The following is a 26,332-nucleotide window of genomic DNA, read 5'->3' as shown; positions in this document are numbered from 1 at the left end:
GTAAAAATGAGCCAACCGGAGTAACTGTCTGACTCTGGTGAGAGTTTAAAATTAATGAGATTCGGTGCCTCTCTGGCTGGGATACGGAAGCTTCCGGTTTTGAAATTTCCCAGATGGCTCTCACAAATATGGTGTGAATGCACCCTTATAAAAGGAAGCCAGGCAGTATGGTCTGAGCTCTTCCCTAGATTGCAGATTGATGCAAGGGGGGAGACACCGTGTCCCTTTGTCAGACGGGCACACAGCAGGTGGCTGTGGTGGACACACAAAGTGGCACCAGTGTGGACGGTGACATTATTATGGAAACAAGAGGAGTGTTCGTTCCCCAGGAGAGGGACTGTCAGATGAGCTGGCTGAAGAAAACAAGACAAGCTAAGTGTGAACAGTGAGTTAAAAGGTTGCGCCCAGCGCAAAAAATAGCGGCCACTGCTGCCGTGAACGGCATCCATGCTCTCCCTGCACTATGTATGTATACTTGCACTTTTGCTAAATAAAATCAGATTTTCACCCGCTGGAGACACTGGTGAGTGCCATTCATCTCTGTTCATACATATTTGTGGATTGCTTTTCTCTGAATTTGAGGACCCTGGAGATTGGAGGGTGACGTTGGAGCAGAGTTTCTGATCTAAAGGGTCTGGTTGCATGGACTTAAAGCAGTGCTGAGCGCGGTCTCTTGTAACAGTCAATCCCTATATTCTGTTCTACAGTTATTGGATATGAGGATTACTTTAAGATAGATATTTTCAGCATATATAGTAATAATTATTAATATATTAATATTAAAATATTATGAATTATATCAGTGTTCATTAGACATGTCCGTTGGGTGGAGCGAGGAGCAGTGTTAGTGTCACAAGCCCTGCATGTTCTATGAGGGAGTGTTCTCATGATACCTAATTATGGAGGCACTATTCCTGCTCATTGGTTATAAGAACATATTATGGCCGATGTATAATTCATATTCCGTTTCCTCAATCTCACAGTTGGATTGCCTCAACAAATTACTTTTTTTTTTCTCCCTCCCCCCGCTTCAGCAGATTTCCATTTTTAGAGTGTATGATTCTCTGCAAGAGTTGAACGATGGATGTGGAGAGGGGGGGCTCTGATTACTCATAGCAGTTTTTATATAGGTCACACAGTCTTATTAAACATAAGGAACAATTATGCGGAGAGATGAGGGCAGGTCACTGGAGCAGAGGGTGGCATTCTGGACTGCACTTATACTGGCTAATCTAAATGCATAACTGTGATTGGTTTTGTGGCCGCTGTGAGGATAGGAAATGAATATGATGTACATTGAATATTATAAGAGTATAAACCTCTCTACATTATGTAAGGCTGGGACTACAGTTATGCCACATGACCAAAGGAATACATTGCGTGAATATGACTCAGTGGGATTTCCTAAAATTTTAAAAACTGCTCTAGCTTTTCCAATTCAGCATCCTCAGTTATTTACAATATTGGTGTCCTGTTACTGAGGTTACATTTAAATGTATCCAACCCCCAGGTTACTTGAGAGCTGTACAAACCTATATGCTGTGAGTTCCACCTAGTGGTAGATGTAAGCAGACAGAATTGTATCTTTTTATCACCATGTTTATGGATTTGGAAAGAGCAGACTGACCTCCATATTTTTTTCCCCATGTTTGTCATTTTACCCCTTTTGAGTGGTGGTCCTTTGAGTTTTCTATTAGGGGGATATAAATTTTCTAGGTAAATCCATACCCCTTGCTTACCCTATATGGGTGTAAGATTCACCAAACTGGGAAAGAAATGGTGGAGAAAAGAGTGGTGATTTTCCTCTTTATTAGTGTGCGCAGGTTAGTAACAAATAATACCTCCATACAGCCTCCAAGATGTTTGCAACTTAAAGCCTTACCCAGGAAGAACAGTTCTGGTAAGTGAAATACCGTGTAGTGTCAAGCTGAGGAGCAGTGTGGTTTAGAAAACATGTATTACCCACTGCAGACTTAACAAAAACTATTTACAAGTCGGCTTATTATAAAATGTCATTGAATAAACTGGAACATGTCACGTGCCCCTTTATAGTAACTATCTGTGCTGCCAGTTGCTCATCAAGTGAGTATATGGCCATTAGGATACTTAAGCCTTATGGGATGCCTTGATGACTCCAGAGATGAATCTACATTTTGCAATGAGATCAGCATAGTAGAGTGCAGCAGTTATTTAAGGACATTGTTGTATCACACTAGTAATGGAAAATCCAGGAAAAGATTCAGAAATAGCTTGACGGTATTACATCGTGTTCTCAAGCAGTGATGGCCTCGGAAAACTGTGGAACCAAGACCTGGGAGACATTGATTTCACTTTTGTTAACCAAATCAAAGCACTGTACCTGTACGAAAAATTCTCCCTGGACAATTGGATTACTCCCCAATTGTTCCATGGTAATTATACAAGAGGCCTGGGCCAGAAAGGGGGTCCACTGCCATCAGCTTCAGCCAATGAGGCTGATGCTGCCTGTGTTGGCACAGCTTTTATTAGCTGTATGTCTTTAAGGCGCACACATAATTAAACAATCCCCCACCCATGAATGCCGCCGCCCAGCAGAACTTCCAATGCAAGCGGCATTTCTCTCCCCCAGCTGGAAGAGGAAAGGAGTGCCAGGAAGAAGCAGTGGAGCTATGCGGAAGCAATATGACAAGTGAGTATGGTTTCTTTAATGGTGCCTGATATAGGGACCGTGTGGAGGTCCTTTCTACTATATGGAGGCAGTGTTGGGGATTTAACTGATATATTGGGGCAGGGTTGGTGTCCTAAATACTATATGGGGCATAGAGTGGACCTAACCGCTGTATGGGGACAAAGAGGGGGCCTAACTACTATATATAAGCACAGAGGCACTGAATATTATATGGGGGCACAGAGGGATGCTAAGTTCTACACTGCATATGGGGGTTTAGAGGTGGGACAAATACTATATGGAGGCACAGAGGGGACCTAATTTCTATCTGGGTACACAGAGTTGGGCTTTACTATATTTTAACCAATGTATATTACAAACGTACATGTTGTTATCTGCATTTTTATATCATGTAGCTGATAACATGTACATTTATAATATACATTGTTTACAAAATGTGTATATTTTTTGGTGAAAAAATGCTGTCTGTCAGGGCTCTGTGCACTGAGGACAAGCAGGGCTCCGTGCACCGAGGACAGGCAGGGCTCAATGGTCTGAGGACAAGCAGGGCTTTATATTATTATTTTTATTATTATTATTTATTATTTTTTGTTTAATTTATTAATATTTAGTGTACACTTATTTCACATATGTATCATATTTATCTTATGTAATTAGTTTTGATATAGTATTGTTTAGATATCATGTGGCAGAGTCATCTATATACCATTGTTATGCATATGTATTTGTAATTAGGATTTCATACTTTAAATCATAGCACTTATAATATTGATATACTTACCTGGTATCGTGATATGAAGGTACGCATGCGTAATGGAGTTGATTGGAAGTTTATAATAAAGTTTTTTGACAGCATGTGATCACATGACGTCTCACGTGACCAGAGAGGTCATGTGAGACGTTCATACTGCCAGGCGCGGCGATATCGCGCATGACAGTATTACTAGGAGAAAGGAAAGATATCTAATGGTCACATGACATGTACTTCTCGCGCGAAGTTACGCATAACGATACACATCAGCGGAAGCTGATGGCGTGGGCGGAAGTCCACGCCGGTTTCCTTGCTCACAATGTGATTGACCCGGGATACATTCACCTGACAGGTATTATTTGGTTAATTATGTGATGTATATATAAGACTTTGAGGGCATTCGGACTACAACACCCCTGAGGAAGTCACAAACTGTGACAGAACGCGTGGGGCTCTGGGGTCCCGTCCCACCACTACTATTCTGGCTCGTTCGGTTTGTGGTGGCTATGCACTGGTGATATGAATTCAATTATCCTTTTTGCACATTTGCTTACTTTCATATTATTATTTGGTGTTGTGTTTATATTGGTTGCAGGCTGCAAAGGTTTGTTTCCAGCATGTCTATTTATGCATTATTGAGCACCACTAGGTAGTAGCCACATTATTAACCATCTGAGGGACGGGACTTAGGTGAGAAGGGGGTTCATGGCCCCTCTCCCATGTTGTAGAGGTATACTCTGTTTTGAGCTTTTTAATTGATTTTAGCCCTCTTTGTCTTGTGTTTGTTTATTGTGCTACCAATAAAAAAAAAAAATGTTTGCTAAACATTCTATAATTTTGTGGTGTGCACTCTTTACAGTGATTCTGCTCTTTGATGTAGTTAGGGGATCAGGAAAAAGCAAATATATCAAACAAATTCTTCTCCACTGTATTCACCGAGGAAAATGAAATACCAGGTGAAATACAGCGAGATAAGGTAAACTCCCCAGTACAGGTCACCTGGCTAAGGCTGGGTTCACACTACGTTTTGTCCCATACGGGAGCGCATACGGCAGGAGGGAGCTAAAACCTCGCGCTCCCGTATGTAACCGTATGCGCTCCCGTATGTCATTCATTTCAATGAGCTGGCCGGAGTGAAACGTTCGGTCCGGTCGGCTCATTTTTGCGCCGTATGCGCTTTTACAACCGGACCTAAAACTGTGGTCAACCACGGTTTTAGGTCCGGTTGTAAAAGCGCATACGGCGCAAAAATGAGCCGACCGGACCGAACGTTTCACTCCGGTCGGCTCATTGAAATGAATGGCATACGGGAGCGCATACGGTTACATACGGGAGCGCGAGGTTTTAGCTCCCTCCTGCCGTATGCGCTCCCGTATGGGACAAAACGTAGTGTGAACCCAGCCTAACCCAGGAAGAAGTACAGTGCCGCCTACAAAAAAACAAAATAGACAAATCGCCAGGTCCAGATGGCATTCACCCCTGTGTTTTAAAGGAATTAAGTGATGTAATAGACAGACCCCTATTTTTTATATTCAGGGACTCTATAGTAAGAGGCACTATCCCCCAGGACTGGTGCCTGGCAAATGTGGTGCCAATATTTAAAATGGGGTCAAAAGGTGACCCTGGGAATTAGACCTGTTAGCTTAACCTCGGTTGTATGTAAATAGTTTGAGGGTTTTCTAAGGGATGCTATTTTGGAGAATCTTGATAAAAATAAATGTATGACTCGGGATCGGTCCTGTCAAACTAACCTGATCAGCTTTTATGAGGAGGTGAGCTCCAGACTGGACCAGTGGCAATAGTTGGATGTCATATCTGGATTTTTCCAAAGCATTTGATACGGTGTCACATAAAAGGTTGGTGCATAAAATGAGAATGCTTGGAACTGGGGGGAAAATGTGTGCAAGTGGGTAAGTAACTGACTCAGTGATAGGAAACAGAGGGTGGTTATTAATGTTACTTATTCTGATTGGATGACTATTACTAGTGGGGTACCACAGGGGTCAGTCTTGGGTCCTGTTCTATTTAATATATTTATTAATGACCTTGTAGAGGGGTTGAATAGTAAAGTAGAGGAGGTTCAACACTGATAAATGTAAGGTAATGCACATGAAGAAAAATTTGTGCTGGGATTATGTATTAAATGGGAGAACACTTGGGACTACTGACGTGGAAAAGGACTGTGTGAAGGAAGAGCGTTCAAGACAAAAATCTCCACATTTACATCTTGTTCAGATCAGCTTAGCAAAGGCCTGAAGGATAAAAACCTCACATAAACCAGGAAATCAAGTATTAAAAGAGGTGTTTGTTGGAAAAGAATACAGTGACCCCTCAAGTTACAATATCAATTGGTTCTGGGATGACCATTGTAAGTTGAAAATATTGAGACCAGACCACTATGGAAATTAGTAATTGGTTCTGAAGCCATTGGTTCTGAAGCCATTGACATTAAAGAAAAATAAGAACATAACTAACACAATTAAAGGGGTACTCCGCCCCTAGACATCTTATCCCCAATCCAAAGGATGCCTGCTGCACCCGGCGTTTGTTTAGAGCGTCGGGTGCAGTGCCGGAGGCTCATGACGTCACTGCCACGCCACGCTTGTGACGTCACGGCCACGCCACCTAAATGCAAGTCTATGGGAGGGGGCGTGACGGCTGCACCCCGCATCACAAGTCATCCGGCAGAGAGCGAATTTCTGTCCATGCATCAGATGTCTAGGGTGCCGCAGATAGGGGATAAGATGTCTAGGGGTGGAATACCCTGTAAGCAAGTCCTACAGGTCAGAAAAAGCTGCCAGAAACTGTACATAACTTTATATGTTGAGCTTCTTCGGGGTCCTGTAGAGTAGTAGAACAGAGCATGTAGTTCTGTACTGTAGAGAGGCGCTACTAGAAAATCAATCAGTACATGTAATTCAGCAATACAGGCATTTTACCAGTGAAACACCAAATTTGATCAGGGGGATCTTGCAGTCATTATCAAATATTGCGGATCTGGACTGTCTGTAGCATTGTATGTTAAGTATGGTTTGTAGTCATCTAAGGGGATGGCAATCCAGTGCTAGCACTGACTGCTGTCAGCATTGGCCACCCTGGGGATCTCTGGAAGGAAAACCCAGTCGAGGGATCACTGTACTTCAACAGAATGTTATCTCTTGAGCCCACACCTCAACTAAATAACAATAGATAGATTGCATCATCAAAACATTACATAATACATTACATTTTCATCTCTTACCTCCTCCATTCTTGTAGCAGAGGTATGGAAACCTCCATACATTTCCCAAACCAACGGCAAAACCCACACAGGACATGATGAAATCCATCTGACGGGTCCATGTCTCTCTCTCTGGGATTGGTATCTTGACTGGGCCCATTGAGGGCAGCACCAGAGGAGCGATGACAGCCTTCTCATCTGGGACTGTTTCACCCCCGCCTGCTGTCTCTGATCCCTCCATTTCTGGGGCTCTGGAGCTCCCATCTTTTTCTGCAGAAACACAATAAAAAAGGTTCTCCTCATTACATCATGGTTACAATTACTATTTATGTTTATAGCAGTCAGAGCTATGTTTTCCTGATACAAAGCTCCAAGAGTAAAAAAAAAAATTTATAAAAATAAACTATGTGTAGCGAGGGATGGATTAACATAGGGGCTGATGGAGCTTCAGCTCCAGGCCACTACCTGAAAATAGGCTCAGCCACCCCTGAAAATAGGCTCAGGCTCAGTTGTTGTTTGGGGTCAACTGCAAAGCCATAAGCAATATCAGAGTATGCTGGGAGTTGTAGTTTGTAACTAACCAACTCCCAGAATGCCCTGAAACAGCCTATGGCTTTGCCGCTGACCCAACCCAAAACTACAACTTTCAGCATGTTGCATTATATGGTAGTATAGTATGAGTTAGGCTGCATTCACACCATGTTTTTGCAATACAGTTCCCATACACATTTTCAATTTGAAAACCGTACGGAACCATATTGAAAACCATATGCATTGACTCTCCATTGAAAACCATATGCATTGACTCTCCATTGAAAACCATATGCATTGACTCTCCATTGAAAACCGTATGCCAAATGATGTGTTTTGTCAGTTTTTTTTCCAGTACCCAAAACCATAGCCTACCACGGTTTTTGGTCTAGGTGAAAAACCGTATTGAAACCGTAAATTTTTTTTTTGTTTTTTTTCTTAACATGGGAACCAATGGGAACCATAGAGAACCGTATGTGTGTACGGTTCCATCCGGTTTGCACCATATGGATTTTGACTTTGTACAGACTTTGCACAGTTTGATTTTGCAAAGTGAAACTTTATTCAAAATGGAGTGAAAAGTTTAAAAATGTATGCGTTTTTTTTCTTAAAAAGCGGATGCAACCGGACATCATTTTTCAAACCGTATATGGGTTAAAATTTGTACACACGTTTTGATACAGTTTAGTCCGGTTTTGGGGAATCAGTTTTCATCAAAAACCTGATATGGGAACTGTGTTGCAAAAATCTTGTGTGAATGCACCCTTATAGTACAACATGCTAAGAGTTGTAGTTTTGGATTGGGTCAGCTGCAAAGCCGTAGGCTGTGTCAGATATTAACTACAACTCCCAAAATGCCCTTATACACCCTGTGGCTCTGCAGCGGTCTCAAACCAAAACTACAACTCCCAGCATGTTGCATTATATGGTAGTATAGTAAAGTTATATTGCAACATTCTGGAAGTTGTAGTTTTCGATTGAGACAGCTGCAGAACCATAGGCTGTATCTGGGAATTCTGGGAGTTTGAAAAGGGGCGGGGTCTCCACATGCTACCCGCAGCAGATTTTCACCAGCGGAATCTTCGCTGTTGAAAATCCGCTGTAGACCCCATTGAAGTCAATAGGGTCTGTGGCAGATTTTTTATAGCGAAGATTCTGTTGCCGAAAATCTGCTGCGGGTAGAATGCGGACACCCCGCCCCTTTTCAAACGCTCAGTGAGAGATCTGCTTCAAGTTTGAAAGAAATACGCTCGTGTGCATTGACTTCCATGGGTAGAAAAATCTGCTGAAGCAAATCAGCAGCAGAAAATATCCACGTGTGAACGTACCCTAATGGCTTGTTAACATGAGCGGATTTTTAAGCGGATTTTTCGCAGCTGATCTGCGGCTTTTTATTTTATGCTACTTATATTCAGCTGCGGATTTTTAGACGCTTATTTTCTACAGAAAAAAAGCTGTATAAAATAAGCAGCTGAAAATCTGCAGCAAAATACGCACTAAAATACGCAGCAAAATACGCTCGTGTGAGCGAGCCCTTAGGGCATGTTCACATGTGCGTATTTTCTGCTGCAGATTTGATGTAGCAGATTTTGCTACCCCTTGAAGTCAAGGTGATGAAAATCTGCAGCAGATCTGCATAAAAAATACGCATCCTTAGGGTCTAAGTATTTTACGCTGCAAATCTGCTGGTGAAGGCCTGCTCTATGCTGGCTTTACATGTGCCTGCTTGTAGTGCCAATACGCCGGTACGAGCAGACACACTGCGATGTGTGAGTTGCAGTATACTCGCACATCGCGGGAGCTCTCTAGCTCAGAGCAGGGAGAGTGGCCGCAATGTGCGAGTAAAGCCGTGCACATTGCTGCAGGATGTCTGCTCGTAGAGGGTATTGCCGCTACCAGCAGGCACATATAAAAGACAGCATATGTGTCATACCTAAGGGTATTAGGTACAGCATATGTGTCAAACATGCGGCCCGAACAGAGCCGGTGCTTGCCCTGGAGTGGCCACCACATGGTGGGATGTACCCCGCAGGTGCATGATCGAATACAGCATAATGTCGGTACTACTGACAATGGGAGCTTTGAGGAGGCAGTGTGACAGGGCTGACAGGTCATAGTTACATAGTTTGTAAGCCTGAAAAAAGATAAATGTCCATTCAGTTCATCCTTTTACCTTATGGTGTTAATCCAGGGGAAAAAAAAAAAAAAGTAGATAGCTCAGGGGGGCCGATCATATACTGTACCTGTTTACAGCATGATGTTTGGCCCCCTGTTGCTGAATTATAGATTCAGTGAATCTGTCAGATAGGCAGGACTTTATTTCCATATGGGCAGTGTTTGACGGCACAGGGTCGTGCATTACTGAACGGTGTCCTTGTGGGCAGGAGATCCAGCTCTGTGTGAGGCCACACCCCTTCATTAAATATACACCCCTATAAGTCACTTCACAGAAATCAGCCGAACACAGCTTATATGAAAATAAAGTCCTGCCTATCTGACAGATTCACTAAATCAGTCAAAGGGGACTGCAAAGCCCTATAAATCAGCAACAGAGGGGCGATCATGCTGTGAACAGCTATGTGATCAGCCCCCCTAAGCTATCCACTGGTTACATACTCAACATTGATGTCCAAAATGGTATTGACCGGGCTCTAAACTTGGGGTTTCCTCTCTGTTTAGGGTTATCCAGCGATACTGTGCCAAGATCTCAAGGCCAGAGACCCAGCTCATAGATGGCACTACACAGGTTCATCTCTTAGGCAGAGGCTCATGGTATTTTGGGGTTGTTCTCGTACCCACAACAAGCCGAGACAGGTACATGGTTGTTGTTCTCTAAATGTTGTATATAAATAAAGCTGTGGCCAGTTTTATAAAACAAGCAGTGTCAAGCTACTTCATTTAAGGGGGCATTAGGTTAGGCCTCAGCATGCTAGTGTTATTCATAGTCTATCATGGCTGTTCAGTTGCTATGATGTATATGGACTGTATACTCAGTTGCATTCTACCAGGGGAAACACTGGGTAAATTACCGTTATTACAGTAGGGTACAGACAATTACCGTGTAATCCTGGCCATCTGCTGTTTTCGGTCCTGAATGTTATAACCTCTTCCTTAATTAAAAACGAGGCCAGTATCTAACTCAACCCAATCTTTCTCCAGTCTCTTATGTACACAATGACAAGGTGCTCTCAGAGTCACACAAGCAACCACATTGATGAACATTTGGTAAATAATCCAACTGGAGAACCTACAGGGGATAGACCAAGCTAACATATGCCTAAGACTATATTCACATGGCAGAATTTCCACACATCTGCACCAATTCCACATACAATTGGGTGGTTTCTGGCTTGTGCGGAATCGGTGCGGATTCTGTGCGGAATGCACCTGCAGAAATTCTGTGAAGTGTGAATGGGAGTGCGGAATCCCTTTGAAGTCTATTGGGCTTTAATTTAATATGAAATTACACAAGTGGAATCTGTGTGGAATTCTGCATGTGGAAATTCTGCCGTGTGAATATAGCCTAATGGGCGATGCCCATGTTGGTGAAGATCTAATGATCAGTAGACAGATAAAGTTGCTTAGACAGACCTTCCAACCTGTAAACACTGCCACGATTTGCTATAAATGGCTACAAAACAACCTCATTTGATAGTTTTAGAAAGGATACATTGGGGCCCAAGAGCATATGGAAGACAAATGTTAAGCGAAACCAACAACAAAATATAGCACTCAGAATTCTCTACAGAGTTAAAAGGGTACTCCAGTGGAAAACAAGTACTGGAAGGATTGAGATTTTTTTTTAATAGAAGTAATTTACAAATCTGTGTAACTTTCTGGAACCAGTTGATTTGAATTTTTTTTTCCCATTGGAGTACCCCTTTAAAAATTCTGTTTAGGAGTTCATTGCATAATTCATCTCAATAATAGAAGAATAGTATGCAGTAAATTGCCCCTAATCATGACTGATGGCAGTCTAAATGTGCTGATATACCTCATTGACATACAAGATCATTGACCTGATCTACCGATACCGCCCCTGACAGAATCTCTGATTCTCTCCACTAGTGCTTTCAACTCATTCATAGCTCAACCAACTGCCTCCAAAATTTCTCCGGTCCTTCCCCCATTCAATGGAACTCTATACCCTGACACATTTGTCTCTCACCCACCATCAAGAACTTCTTTCCTTTTTTTTTTGTGCCACCTAGGTCCATGGTCGGGCCAGCCCTGCCTCTGCGTTGCTGCTGCTCACTGTTCTAAAGTGGTTGCGTCGCCAGTGCAACCCAAGCTGCTTAATAGTGCAGCGGCCACTTTAGACAGTAAGCCTGCAGCCGGCCAGCCCAGGTCTGCCGAGAGATGCCGTGCAAGTGACGTCCCTCCGCAGAAGGACATCAGTGACGTTACTCGTCAGACCGCCACCAGAGAGGAAAAGCGCTGTGCAGGCCAGGTGAGTGTCTGTGCATTTGTGACAGTATGTTTGTGTGTGTGTGTGTATGTATGTGTCCCGGGGGGGGGGGGGGGGGATTACTATGCTACCTAATGCGGGGAACCTATGCTACCTCTTATGGGGAACCTATGTTACCTAATGTGGGGATACTATGCCACCTAATGTGGGGATACTATGCCACCTAATGTGGGGATACTATGCCACTTAATGTGGGGATACTATGTCACCTAATGTGGGGAATCTGCTACATAATGTGGGGAATATGCTACATAATATGGGGAATCTATGCTACCTAATGTGGGGAAACTGCTACCTAATAGCCGGAAACTATGCTACCTTGAATATGCTGTGCAATTTTATGGCATAGATTTTTTTATTTATTTCACCTACTGTTCCCTATTGCTCCCCTTGTAGATTGTAAGCCCTCCTGGGCAGAGCCCTCTCACCTGCTATATCAGTCTTTCATTTACTCTTTAACATTCATTGTACTTAAAGGGGTTATCCAGGGAAAAAAACTTTTTTTTATATACTGGCTCCAGAAAGTTAAACAGATTTGCAAATTACTTCTATTAAAAAAATCGTAATCCTTTCAGTACTTATGAGCTGCTGAAGTGGAGTTGTTCTTTTCTGTCTAAGTGCTCTCTGATGACATCTGTCTTGGGAACCGCTAAGTTTAGAAGCAAATGCTTCTAAATGCACATGCAACTAAATGTCAGAAAAATTGAGCTCTGACACAACACCTATACAGATGAAGAATAATATAAACCACTGTGGAGATATCAGGGCAGCACTAGAGGGGGATTCAGTCTCGGCCTGTCTCCTCTATCCCCACATCCCCCCTATCATAATAAAATATAAAGATGTTCTCTGTCTAAACTCTATGGTAGTTGCCCCCATGTAGTCTGCATTCGGTTCTGGCTAAGCCTCCTGTCTGGTTTTTGCTTTCCAGCATTCAGATTTAAAGCATAAAATCCAGTAATCTGCTAACACCATTAATCTCAACGTAACCATGACAACGCCATACTCCGCATTCATTCACTGTATAGCCCTTTCTCCACTACAACCAATGAAGTAGTTGTCAGTTTTTCCGCATTTTCATTTATAGGTGTTGTTACGCCAAGCGCTCTGGGTCCCTGCTCCTCCCCGGAGCGCTCACGGCGTTCTCCTCTCTGCAGCGCCCCGGTCAGACCCGCTGACCGGGAGCGCTGCACTGACACTGCCGGCGGGGATGCGATCCGCATAGCGGGACGCGCCCGCTCGCGATTCGCATCCCAATCTCCTTACCTGTCCCGGTCCCCGACTGTCACGTTCTGGCGCGCGCGGCTCCGCTCTCTAGGGCGTCCGCGACAGCTCTCTAAGATTTAAAGGGCCAGTGCACCGCTAATTGGTGCCTGGCCAAATCAGTGTAATTAGCTCACCTGCTCCAGGCCTATATAACCTCACTTCCCCTTCCCTGCATTGCCGGATCTTGTTGCCTTGTGCCTAGTGAAAGCGTTTCTGTGTTTGCCTTACCAGTGTTACCAGATCTTCTGCCGTTACCCTTGACTACGAACCTTGCCGCCTGCCTTGACCTTCTGCTACGTCTGACCTCGCCTCTGTCTAGTCCTCCTGTCCCACGCCTTCTCAGCAGTCAGCGAGGTTGAGCCGTTACCGGTGGATACGACCTGGTTGCTACCGCCGCAGCAAGACCATCCCGCTTTGCGGCGGGCTCTGGTGAATACCAGTAGCAACTTAGAACCGGTCCACCGGTACGGTCCACGCCAATCCCTCGCTGACACAGAGGATCCACCTCCAGCCTGCCGAATCCTAACAGCTGTCTGCTTCTGAGAAAGCTGAGTGACTGCCAATATGGCCGCCAGTATAGTATATGTCCCATCCAGTCTCTAAGCAGAGTATGATTTTAGGTTTAGTGACCTTGGTAAAGACTTACACAGATACATTATGCGGCTCATACAATCCGTAGCAGCTGCTAGAGGAAAAGAACTGCACTGATGTCACTGTGCTCCGGAACATTGTGTGTATTCAGTCTTACTAATGCAAAATATACTGTAAAGCAGTGTTTCCCAACCAGGGTGCCTCCAGCTGTTGCAAAGGCTGTCCAGGCATGCTGGGAGTTGTAGTTTTGCAACAGCTGGAGGCACCCTGGCTGGGAAACACTGCTGTAGAGCATGTGAGCATGAACCCAAAACCTGCCCCTATAAGTCCACACCACTGCTTTAAAGTCTACCTAAACTTCTGACATTTGATAGTGACAGTCAAGCACTTCAGTGGGGGGTCTCAGCACCAGGACCCCCAGGACTCAAACACAATTTCTGACAGAAGTTAGTGGAAAATTTAAGTACACTTTAAGGTTACGTTCACACGTACAGGATCCTTCGCAGATTTGAGGCGCAGGATTTGTAACTGCCGATTAGAAGCTGCGCTCAGTCATTTAGTTTACATTGAGATCTGCAGCAGAAAATCCTGTGCATCAAATCCGCGTACATGTGAACGTACCCTAAAGGAAGTAAGAACTCCCAGTTCTTGCTCCTACCCGTCAGATGGTGGGAAAAACCCTTTTAAAGAGAACCTGTGGATTCTCTTTACCTTTCTTAATAATGTTTGTATTTTCCATAAAATAAGAATTCTAAGTCATCTTTTGTTAGGATTTTGTGCTGTACAGTTCCTCTGTAAGTCCTCTGGTCAGCACGTTCTTAGGCTATGTTTACACAGCGGGATTTCCAAGCAGAATCCGATGGAAAAATTCTGCTTGAAAATTCTGTTGAGTCCCATTTTCTGCCTCAGAGATGCTGATTATGGCCTCCACAGAAAGAATTGATAGGTCAGTTCTCTCTGCAGAATAAACTCAGAAAAGCATTGCAGTCTATGTAGATGGTGCCTTTCCGAGCAGTCCTAGTCCCACTGTCTGCAAAATGTCCACCTGTAAATTCTTCGGGCGGACATTCCCCCATGTGAACATAGCCACAATTCTACATTGGTACTTAGTAAGTGTGGTAGCTCGGGGGGTGTACGGTATGGGGAGTATAGCTGTGCAGGTAATAAAGGGTGTTTGTTAACCCTTGCTATTCATGACGCCAGGGTGAGGGCTACTCAATAAAGCTTTTCCTACCGCCGCCCTTCCCAGGAACGATAGGGAGGTAGATGATAATAGGTTTGAGGTAGATAGTAATAATGGATTGTCCACAACCAGAAAGCTTCTGTAAACAGCCTTAACTTTACTGAAGATTTTCTGTACACATCATCAACATAACAGTCTCTCATCAATACAGCTTCCTTTTGGAGATTGACAATGGTTGGGACTTTAGCTTTAAAAGTGTGTAGACTATTGCACTGCTCCACTGGATTTAGGGGAATTAGTTGCGGTCCAGTAGTCAGGCTAGTATTAGCAGGAATTATAGTAAGACTCTCGATTTTTGGTTCTGCTGAGGCCGTAGGTTTTGAGGCCTAGCGTGTCGTTGAAAGTTGCGTAGCACACCCGTCCTGTTAGTCTGGTATCCACGAGAGCAGCAAACCAAGAGAGCGATAATTGGACGCAGCTCCTTTATGTGGGCAGGGGCTGGACTGAAGCTAATTAGTCCAAACGGATGTCAATCACCATTACAGAGAATGCTGGGTAACACGTGACCCAAGGACCTCCTAAGGTCCTGCAACATACCATAGAGGTTACTAGCTTGGTCACATGACCGAAGGTCCTGCGACGCTGAACAAGGTAAGTACTATACAGTCCTATATAATATAGATAGAATTACTAATATATACATTTATTAATATACGTTAAACTTAAGGAGAGGCGACTAGGGGCTGTCCCACCTGAGGAACCCTACCTGAACGTAGTTACTCTGACTTTGGGGACCTCTACACCAGGTACTGGATGCAATACGGTACAGGGACACCACATAAGTAATTAGAGGTAGACTGCATGTGTGTTTTGCCACCCAGTTCTTGGCCATGTGGCATCTCCATGGCGCATTCGCTATGTGTATGAGCAGCCTTAGTGCTTAGGTCACACTCCATTGATGAGAAAAATAGTAATATACACTTGTCAAACACGTGGCAGAGATACAAGGGTACATTCAAAACTTTCACCTTGTATTTCACAGTATATTTTTCCACTATCGGAAAAAATAAGCTGTCTGTACGTACCCTTGAGGGTCAAATGCAAATTAAACAGGGGCATCTACAAGAAGCGTTAAACTGTAAATGGGGAGATATTTATTAGTCTGTAATTTTCTCTATGTTGTCTATCAGCAGTTTCTATTAGGCTGGAATCGCATATACAATTATTTGGTACAAACAGGTGAGTGATCCAGCTCACCTTCCCTTATGTACGGTGTACGGACCGATGCCCGGCAAGGCATCCAATATTAAAGGAAGAATGTACTGAGGGTCCAGCACGTCATTGCAAGCAGCTTTATTGCAGATACATCACGCCATAAGTCAGACATGTTTCGAGAGCGTGCGCTCTTCAATATAGCTGCTTGCAACGAAGTGCTGGACCCTCCGTATATTCTTCCTACAATTATTTGGTGCCTTCTTCATTTTATTTCTCTGCTATTTTAAATTCACCCTTATTTTTTTTATATGTCTGTATACTGTCCCCATTTCCATTTTTCCTATCTTTGGACAACTGTCTCTACTCTATTTCATGATCTGCTTGTTTGTCTTCATCAGTATACATTACAGTCTTCAATGACATTGCACTACATCAATACATACATGAACGGATAATGTATTCAGCACAGCTCTTTTGTATCCAAATACATTCAAATGTTTCACTAGATCATAAATAATAAATTGGTTTCTGGGGCAGATGAAGCACAGCGTGTACTGCTTTATAAGTCTCTGTTACCATCACTTATCTGATGAAACATGGAGTGCTACCTCTAGAGCTGCTGTCTCCAACCAATGGGTCTCTAGATGCTTCTAAAAACTACAACTTTTAATATGACCCAATAGTGTATAAGGGTCAGATCTCAATTTTTCTGAGTTTTAAATACCCTGCCAAAAAAATAGAGAATCTCTCTTCCGAACGAACTATGACTAACTTTGAAATGCTGCAGGGTTTCAGAGATATCATAGTTTTACAACCATCCATCTATGTCTGTCTCATAGACAGCTAATGGAGGGGTGGTCTTGCAGGCACACTGCTGGTCCATTCGCAAGAGGTGCTTGGGGACAACCATTTATACCTTTGTCACCTATCCAGTAGTCATGTCCTCCCTTCCGGCCAACTAAGTGTCATTGATAAGAGAGGACCCATTTATGGTCCTCAGCGAGGCCTAACAGTGTTATACCCCTATCTCTCATATTCGGTAAGGGTAATTTGTGAATACAAGCCGTTGATTTGTCAATGCTTTGACTACAGTAGGAGAATAAATGCACCTTTCAATACAGTTGGATTCATTCAAAGTGTACCACAAAGGTGTAACAGGGCCCTCATCTACCATGTGCCATTTATAAAACTAGTGTTTTGTTATGTAGCAGAGGAGCTTTTATAACTTCTTTAGGCACCAGGCCATGGTGTGATGTCTGCCTCCATACAGATTATAGCTAAATCTCATCCAAAATAGTCAAAAACTGTCAGTTCTTGGACTCTGGTACACTTTGCATGCCAGTCCACAAGCAGCAAACAACAAATGTCCTTGATATTTCTTCTGTAAGGATCTGGCCTCATGTCTACTTATCTATTCTAGGCCTGTGCTTGGAACAAGCCTGTGACATCACAATGCAGAGCAATGAGTCACTCGAAATGTCCATAAATCATTGTGCTGTAACCCACAGACACCTACACACATCAGTGGGAGTACAAGAACCACTGCAGAGAGATGCAGCAGAGGAGATTGGGATCCTTATCACCATCTCCAGAGCGAGGACTCGCACAGTCTCAAGGACACGGCTCATTATCTTAGCTCATTGATTCAGCTTGCTGTCCTTGAGTCTTGTATGTAATACAGTAATAATTTCAAGGGCAGCACCACACACCTAGAATATGATATGTCCTTGAGAAATGACGATGTTCGGGGCAAGGATAGCAAGGGGCCTCCAATTAAATTTCCCCCACCATGAGGACAGAGCTAGATATCTATCTGTATATATATCTATCTGGCAAGTGTCCTTGGTGCTGAGAATGGAGGGTGGAGAGGCACTTAGCACCAGCAAATAAAATTAATAGTAAAGTTTCCAATAATAGTGATAATGACAAATACTATTCTGGCAGCAGATTGGGAAACAATCTGCAAAAGGGGAAACGGTCAGAGATTGGGGCATGGAAAACATCTGTGTAACAGAAGGAGGGACAAAAGGCAGTCTGTGTGAGACAGGGTGGAATGGTGAGTGGTCTGTGAGAGAGGGGGATCATGGGACCAGCCTGTAACAGAGAATGGAGCATGGAGAACAGTCAGGGTGACAGAGTTGGACATCTGGAGGGATCATGAAAGCAGTTTCTGAACTAGATGTGAGGTGGTGGGCATATGTCATGGGGCTTGTTCCCCTTCATTTTTAGACCCCTGGAATCACTGCAGCTCTCAGCAAACAGCCTCTAGGACAGACTAAATGTGACTGTTGTTTATACAGTATTTTAGCATTTGTGGCCTCCATTTTTAAATGTCCAGCCCTGTAAGAAATCAGACAGCACATCATTTTGGACCTATTTAGGTTAAACAAATGGCGTTCACTCATCTTTTTTGAAGTGCAACCTTCCACAATATGAGATGTGAAGAAGGTAGGATGGTCTCTGTGCCCTATATGAGGAGTTCTGCATTATAGATGATGTGTAATAAATAGGTAGCGCTGTTACATATATTTTGTATTTTGTCTCAGATACTTTCACCTTGTGAATATCTTATATAATAAAAAAATAATAATAATGACTCTTTATATAAAGATTCGCTAACAGACTGTGCTATGTGAATTCTTCCATTACTGACAAAACAGAAGTGCGTTATGTTCACAAAGAGGAAGAAAACATCTTTGTTCAGGAGACAAACAGGAATGAAAGAGCTGACGTCTGCTGACACCTCCTATTCTCTGCAACGTGTGGGCACAATGGAGACATTTACAAGCTCTCACATGTAGACTCTAACGAACAGATATACATTGTATCTGTATCTCCAGCTCCGACCTGACACCAGGTTGTCCCATAGCATATGGAGAAATTAAAAGTAAAGTTCCCCATTTTAATTTAGCTCATCTGTAATGACCTAATGATATAAGTAGTCCCTCTCTCTAAGAGTGGGAGCAGTCCAAAAACAAGGTTGGGTTCACACTACAGAATTTCAAAGATGTGAAATCCCACTCACAAATGTAGCAGCCTCCTATTGTCTTTAATGTGATTCTGCTGGACTGTGCCCATTGCTGAATTTCCGTGGTGGAAAGTTCTGTTGCGGAAATTTTAAATTTTCAACTTTGAAGAAAGAATTTTCTTGTTCAATCTTTTGGGGAAATCTACTTTGATATGTATTACTGTCTATATTGATGGCACGTATCCGAACGCTTCTAGCAACGACTGATTAAGCCAGTGATTCCCAATGGGATTCCGTCAGGCTCTGCCCGCAGTACCGCGACGCTCCGGAAATTTTTTATTTTTTTTTCAAGTCTCCTGTCTGGCCTGCGTGCCTGTGAATCACAGAGGAGCTGGGGGAAGGCAAGCCTGTGTGCGCATTCTGTGTTTGTGCGCACCGTGCACACAGCATCCCCCTGCGGCTCCGTGAGCGAGTTACAGGTGCGTAGGCCGGGAAGGGGATATATGCAATGGGGATGGTGCGCTGGACGATCCTCCCGGCCCCAGGACCATCTTCCCGGCCCCCTGCAGAAGGACATTGAAAAACAGCTCAGCTTAATTAAAGGAGTACTCTGGAGCAAAGTTATTTTATGGCATTGCACAGCTAGCACGAAGTTATATAATAAAGTCAATTACCTCAGTAGTCTCGCTTGCACGCATCCTTGACTTTTACGATATCCGGAAGTACAGCTTGTCTGCCAGAATTATGAATTTCGTTCCCCGACCGCGGCCATCTTTGTAACGAAACGTCACTACTCTCAGTCTTCTCCTCTCTAAGCCTGCCCCCCTCACCGCGATCCAGTCACTCCCATCCTTTGCATATTCATATAGTCTTCGTTTGCACAGCCGTCATTGGCTGGGCTGTGCAAACGCGTCAGAATATCCTCCGCCAATCAGCGTGATCCGGCCGTGCGTGCGCACATACCATCTCCTTTGGACCGGACATGGGATAGCTGTAGGATACTATCAGTGCGATCCAGGCGCGCGTGCGCACATACAATCTCGCCGGGACCGGACGTGATAATTGTAGGCAAATGATATCCCTGATAGTTACGCTGGCGTAACTAACAGGGATATTCTACAAACGACTTAGTAACTTTTTTTTTTAGCATATAGCTATATCTACGCTGGGAGCCGAGTGCAGCAGTGGAGCTCCCTTTCATTGGTGCAGGGGAGTGGAGGGGGAGGGAGACAAAGATGAAAGGGGTGTGTTTATTGGTATGTGCGGCAGCGGGGGGCGTTTTTATTAAAATTATTAGATAAGAGAGAGGGGAGGGGTTGAGGAGGAGGGAGGCACGGAGGGACAGGAAATTGTAGCAAGGCAGCATGGGGGATGACGATTTTTACGTCATCCTCCACACCACCATAACCAGGAAGTAGCAGAAAATACGTGGCCCCGCAGTGGGAGAATGGCTGGACTGATTTCAGAAATAAGTACATGCGCAGAGAGGTACAGCCAAGGGGAACATTTGGGGGGTATACATTTTTAAATCAGAGTACTCCTTTAAGGTATTGTATCCTCTTCCCTTTGTCACCCCCCTTTGTCACCCTTTGTCCACTTTCCTGTCATCCATGTCCACCTTGTCCGCTCAGTCTACCCCCACCCCCCCTCTGTCACCAATGTCCCAGCACCCCTATTCACCCCTCTGTCCCTTTATCACCCCTGTCCACCCGTTACCTCCTTGTCACTCCTGTCCACCCCTCTGTTACCACCTTGTTATTCCTGCCCACCCCTCTTTCACCCCTTACAGCCCCGTCACCCATATACACTCTTCTACACCCATCTGTCACCCATGTACACCCACCCAACACCCGTCACCCATGTACACTCCTCTACACCCCCAACACCCGTTACCCATGTACACCCCTCTGTCACCCCCTATGCCCCCTGTCACCCTTGTATACTCTTCTACACCCTTCTGTCACCCCCTACACCCCCCTGTCACCTATGTGTGGTGGCCCAGTACAGGTGTTGCACCTCTGTACCCTTGCTGTCCTTTTAGGCAGCCTCCATACAGTGAACCCTGCCCCCCCCCCCCCCCCGCACGTGTACCCTATGTACATTCCTAAGGGCCTGCTGTATAGTGTATTGCATATAAAATGTGTTATGCCTTTAAGGCCTGTTGTCATGTGATTGTAACCCAATGAGGTACCAGTGACCATGTGACCTAAGGGTGACCTATGGGACCCCTCCTAGTCTCCCCCATATAATCCCTGGGTGGAGCTAGCTCACTCTCTCATGCTCTTCCGGCTTATCTGAGTTGCAACAAGGTCAAGTCATAGGTGTGTGTCTGGAGTCCAGAGGAGGCCAAAGTCTACCACGCAGCCACGGATCAACAAGTCCACTATCCCCCAGGTCCAAGTCAAAGCCTGGTAAGCTACAAACGGGGTATAGTCAGTCTCAGTCAAGTCAGTCAAAGTCAAGTCTGTATCAAGTCAGCGTGGCCGTGCATCAAATTGTCCAAGTCCACTATAAGTCCCAGCAAGATCTGTGGTCTCTTAAGTCACTGGTCACCTCCGTGGGCCTAGCCAAGCTGTATAGACTGTTACACCTGTCTGATTCAGTAAAGCTGCTGTTGTTTTGTAACTTGGCATCGGAGTCAATATTTGCCTCCGGGCCTAGCCCAGGATCCAGCAGTATTCCTTTGGGTGGTGTAGATGATAAACCATGCCCTGGCGGCATGAGCACAAGGGGTTAATGCCATCTGCCCCTGGGGTAATTCCATCTGCTCTCATCACACCTTCACCACACTTGTATACTCTTCTACGCCCATGTACACCCCTCTGTCACCCCCTATGCCCCCCTCAACCATGTACACTCTTCTACACCAATCTGTCACCCATGTACACCCCTCTTACCCCCAATACCCCCTTCACCCATGTACACTCCTCTACACCAATGTGCACCCCTCTGTCACCCATGTACACTCCTCTACACCCCTCACTCACCCATGTACACTCCTCTACGCACCTGTCACCCATGTACACTATTCTACACCCCTTTGTTACCCCTTTACACCAATATGCCCCTGTATTCCTCTTCACTTGTAAAAGAGGAATCTGGAGGCTGATGCAGGAAAAGTCCGGAGCCTAATAGGTTTGTTTTGCAGGTTTAACGGTGAAGAATTGTGGCTGGAAGAAATCATTATGACGACCCGGAGAAGAGAAGGGAACGATGCTGATTTAAGACGACATCACTTGTGGGTAGCTGTATAAAGCAGCACTGTTATCTACATAGCCACAGATAAATTGATGTTATGCATTGCGGCAGTTTTTTTTTTTGGTCGTCAAATTCGGTAAGGGTACCCTGCGGAATTTTTTTTTCTTCTTTTAGGGTGTTCCCCGAGCCGGAAAAAGGTTTGGAAACACTGGATTTAGCAGACAGCATCTCCACTCTGAATATATCTCTCTCTCTCTCATATACATATACATATACATACATACATACACACACACACACACACACTAGCTGAATACCCAGCGTTGCACGGTTTTTCCTTCCTAATACTTGTTGTGGAGGAAAATCAACAGAGGAGAAAGCTTTTGACTTCATATCCCGTCCTCATATATTGTTGTCATATCCCAATCCCATATCCCGACCTCCTATCCCGACCTGGTGTGATTCAGCTAAACTGAGAAGAAACAGTGTGTAACAGTATTAGTATTATTATGGAGGGATTATTATATTTGGAAGGTAGTGTGTGGCAGGGTTACATACAGAGGGTACAGCATATAGCATGGTTATTTTTGAGGGTTTATATTCAGGGGCACAGTGTGTGGAAGTATTATATTCAGAGGTACAGTAGGTGGCAGTATTATGTTCATGGGCACCATGTGGCAGGATTACATTCAGGGAGTACAGTGTGTGGCAGGATTGTATTCAAAGGGAACGGTATGTGGCAGTATTATATTCAGAGAGCACAGTGTGTGGCTAGATTATATTCAGGGGTAACAGTAAGTGGCAATATTCTATTCAGGGGGAACAGGAGGTGGCAATTTTATATTCAGGGGGAACAGTAGGTGGCAGTATTATATTCAGGGGGTACAGTGGGTGGCAGTATTATATGCAGGAGGCACAGTGTATGGTAGTTTTATATTCAGGGGATACAGTGTGTGGCAGTATTATATTCAGGGTATACAGTGTGTGGCAGTATTATATTCAGGGATACAGTAGGTGGCAGTGTTATAGTCAGGGGGCACGGTATTATAGTCAGGGGGTACATTAGATGGCAGTATTATATTCAGGGGGTGCAGTGGGTGGCAGTATTATTTTCAGGGGGTGCAGTGGGTGGCAGTTTTATATTCAAGGGATACAGTGTATGGTAGTTTTATATTCAGGGGATACAGTGTGTGGCAGTATTATATTCAGGGGATACAGTGTGTGGCAGTATTATATTCAGGGATACAGTAGGTGGCAGTGTTATAGTCAGGGGGCACGGTAATATATTCAGGGGGCACATTAGATGGCAGTATTATATTCAGGGGGTGCAGTGGGTGGCAGAATTATATTCAGGGGGGACAGTGGATGGTAGTTTTATATTCAGGGGATAAAGTGTGTGGCAGTATTATATTCAGGGGGTACAGTATTTAGCAGAATAATAATGATTATTGTCTTCATACAGAGGATAAGGATCTACTGACAAAGTGAGAACCAATGATGTCCGGGCGTCAGACTCTGCAAAGAAGATGGAGCTGGAAGAAGTCATGACGTCTGGACCAGATGTAGAAGAAAAGAAAACGTCTTCTCAGGTCACAGATATCACTGTGTATTCTCCTGACTGTCCCATCAGAGCTGTAGTCACTTGTTAGTTCTGCAGTGATGATAGGTGACGATGTACCTTAATCTGTGGCTCTCCATCTGTTGCAAAACTACAACTCCCATCATGTCTGGAGAGCCTCAGGCATGATGGGAGTTATAGCTTTTTAACAGCTGAAGAGCAACTGGAACCAAGGTGATAGGTGGGGGTCCCAGCAGTTGGACCCCCAGTAGAAAAATGGGCTGCTTATTCTTAAATGCCTGGGCATATGTTTTGTCTTTCCTGCCCTGCCTGTTAGTCACTATATTGCTGTGTATTCTCCTGACTGTGTCCCATCAGTGCTGTAGTCACTGATATCTTTGTGCGGCCGAGTAAGTGCGGTCGCCTGGGATTAGGGAAGCGGGTCGTCAGGTGATAGGGGGGCCCTGGACAAATTTTTGCAATGGGGCCCTGTGGTTTCTAGCTACGTCCCTGTGGGTGGCCATAGTAGTGTAGTACAGACTCCCAAGTAAGTCACACCAAGAAATAACAGGCAGACATACTGCTCAGCGTGATATGCAACCTCCCCCCCTTCCTCCTTAATGTTGACTGCAGAAAAGAGCAGGGACCTGCCTGAGAGGAGAGAGTGGGGCCATTTGGGAGGAGGGCTTTGGAAGTGTGCTGTCAGCGGGAACACGCGTTATGAGGTGGGAGGAGCTACAAGTACACACATGATCAGGAGCACAAAGAGGAACATACCATTCATCTGCTGCCCCGTAGCAGTCACATGGTCTGCCTCTATGGGAGCTACACCACTGCGGATTGGGAATTTATGCCAAGCCAGATATTTCTCCAGAAGGAGAGACTACTCATCTGCAGGCAGCTGTTTCGAGATGTTGCCCTTTGTCAGTCCGAGCAGGGTGTTCTGGCTTGGCTGGTGAGAGGCCTGTAAACATGGGTCAAAGGGTTAAGATTTCTCTTTGAAATGAACACTATAACAGAGTGTGGAGATTCATGGGCCTTTAGTATTAGGGTTCTTTCACACTGCTGTTTGGACATGGCAGTGTGACGTCCGTCGAGGGAGAATAGCAGGAGAAATAATACTGCTTCCGCCATCTTTTTCTCCCACTTTTCCCGTCGAAAAACGATGGCCCCCATAATAGTGAATGGAAGTAGTCGGGACCCATTGTGCCCCATCACCAGAATGGCCTTTTTTTTTGTGCCTTTCACGTCCGTTCTTGATGGGGAGCAATGGCAGTGTGAAAGGGGCCTTACACTGTAAATCCTGGGAAAAAGAATATGTAAAGCAGCTCAATCACACCACCTTTTCAGGTAATCTATTTACACAGGCTTCACCAACAAAATAGTGAGCACAGCTCTGGAGTATAATAATACAGGCTGTATTGCTGTATCAGTATAAGTTGTGTGTGTTAAAGGGGTATTCCAGGCCAAAACTTTTTTTTATATATCAACTGGCTCCAGAAAGTTAAACAGATTTGTAAATTACTTCTATTAAAAAATCTTAATCCTTTCAGTACTTATGACCTTCTGAAGTTAAGGTTGTTTTTTTCTGTCTAAGTCCTCTCTGATGACACCTGTCTCGGGCAACGCGCCGTGTTTAGAAGCAAATCCCCATAGCAAACCTCTTCTAAACTGGGCGTTTCCCGAGACAGGTGTCATCAGAGAGCACTTAGACAGAAAATAACAACCTTAACTTCAGAAGCTCATAAGTACTGAAAGGGTTAAGATTTTTTAATAGAAGTAATTTACAAATCTGTTTAACTTTCTGGAGCCAGTTGATATATAAAAAAATTTTTTGCCTAGAATACCCCTTTAACTGTTACAACTTCTTATGCACATTAAATCCATATATACAATCCAAAATGGTGTTTGTAACGTGGATATGTCCCCCTAGCAGTGGTCTCTCTTACTAGATGGGCTCTAATTCTGAATTTCTGCTGTAACAGTGTCACGGTTGAACCGATGGCCCCAATACTGTAAGGCAGCAGTGCCAACCGCTGAGCAATCATGTCGCCCTTGTCTTTTACAATTAGATCTATTCAGCTGTAAACTACATGTGTCAGCTGTAGATGACACTAAGTCGCCCACGATTTTTTCACATTACCAGACAAGTCCTGCAGAAAAGCAAGTGCAAGTTGCATGACCACTGGCCAGCAATCATTCTCAGCTGCTGAAAAAGTGCCCATGTATGTGATCGCATTACAGGTTTTTATCGTATGGCTACAATATATGGCGCCAACATACCTCTACAGGCCCATAATGCACTATGTGCGTTCTTAATTCATGGGATGGCATGCTCCACTTCATGTCATATAACTGATTTAAACTAGAGGCATTACTGTACGGTAGTATACAGTGTCTCGTGGAGGCACTATACTGTCTACCGCTCTCTAATAGCGACATGTAGGAATTCTGGGGGGGGGGGGATTTATCAATCTGAGGTTGAGGATAATCGATCAAAAAAAAGACTTGTCCTTTGACAAATTTGGAGCAAATGAAAATCACTTCAGAAAAAACTGTCACCAAGTAGAACTGAAGTCATTCACTGAAAAAGCATCACGTGCCATGTTACCTGCTTGTTTTACTTGGACAAAAGCCAGTTGCCGTGATCTTAGAGTGAGCGACTCAGGACAGGATAATTCCTTTCTGATGTCTTTCAACATCTTATATTATCAA

At 44.3% G+C, this 26,332-nt stretch overlaps 1 protein-coding gene and 1 long non-coding RNA gene across 2 annotated transcripts in view; one reads left to right on the top strand and one right to left on the bottom strand.

The window, feature by feature from the left end:
• Positions 1-26,332, top strand: part of LOC130275996 (uncharacterized) — a 91,918-nt gene that overhangs the window by 13,497 nt on the left and 52,089 nt on the right. The window lies entirely within an intron of this gene.
• The window catches only part of LOC130275993 (sodium- and chloride-dependent creatine transporter 1-like), a 104,237-nt gene that overhangs the window by 58,281 nt on the left and 19,624 nt on the right, over positions 1-26,332 (bottom strand). Inside the window, exon 2 of the mRNA XM_056524772.1 lies at positions 6,661-6,909. Within this exon, the coding sequence (XP_056380747.1) occupies positions 6,661-6,909 (249 nt within the window). The remainder of the gene's footprint in view (positions 1-6,660; positions 6,910-26,332) is intronic.

This window comes from Hyla sarda, chromosome 6, assembly GCF_029499605.1.
Source record: "Hyla sarda isolate aHylSar1 chromosome 6, aHylSar1.hap1, whole genome shotgun sequence".
Taxonomy (NCBI): Eukaryota; Metazoa; Chordata; class Amphibia; order Anura; family Hylidae; genus Hyla; species Hyla sarda.
The sequence above is the reverse complement of the archived record's forward strand: the minus strand, read 5'-3'. Positions and strand labels throughout refer to the sequence as shown.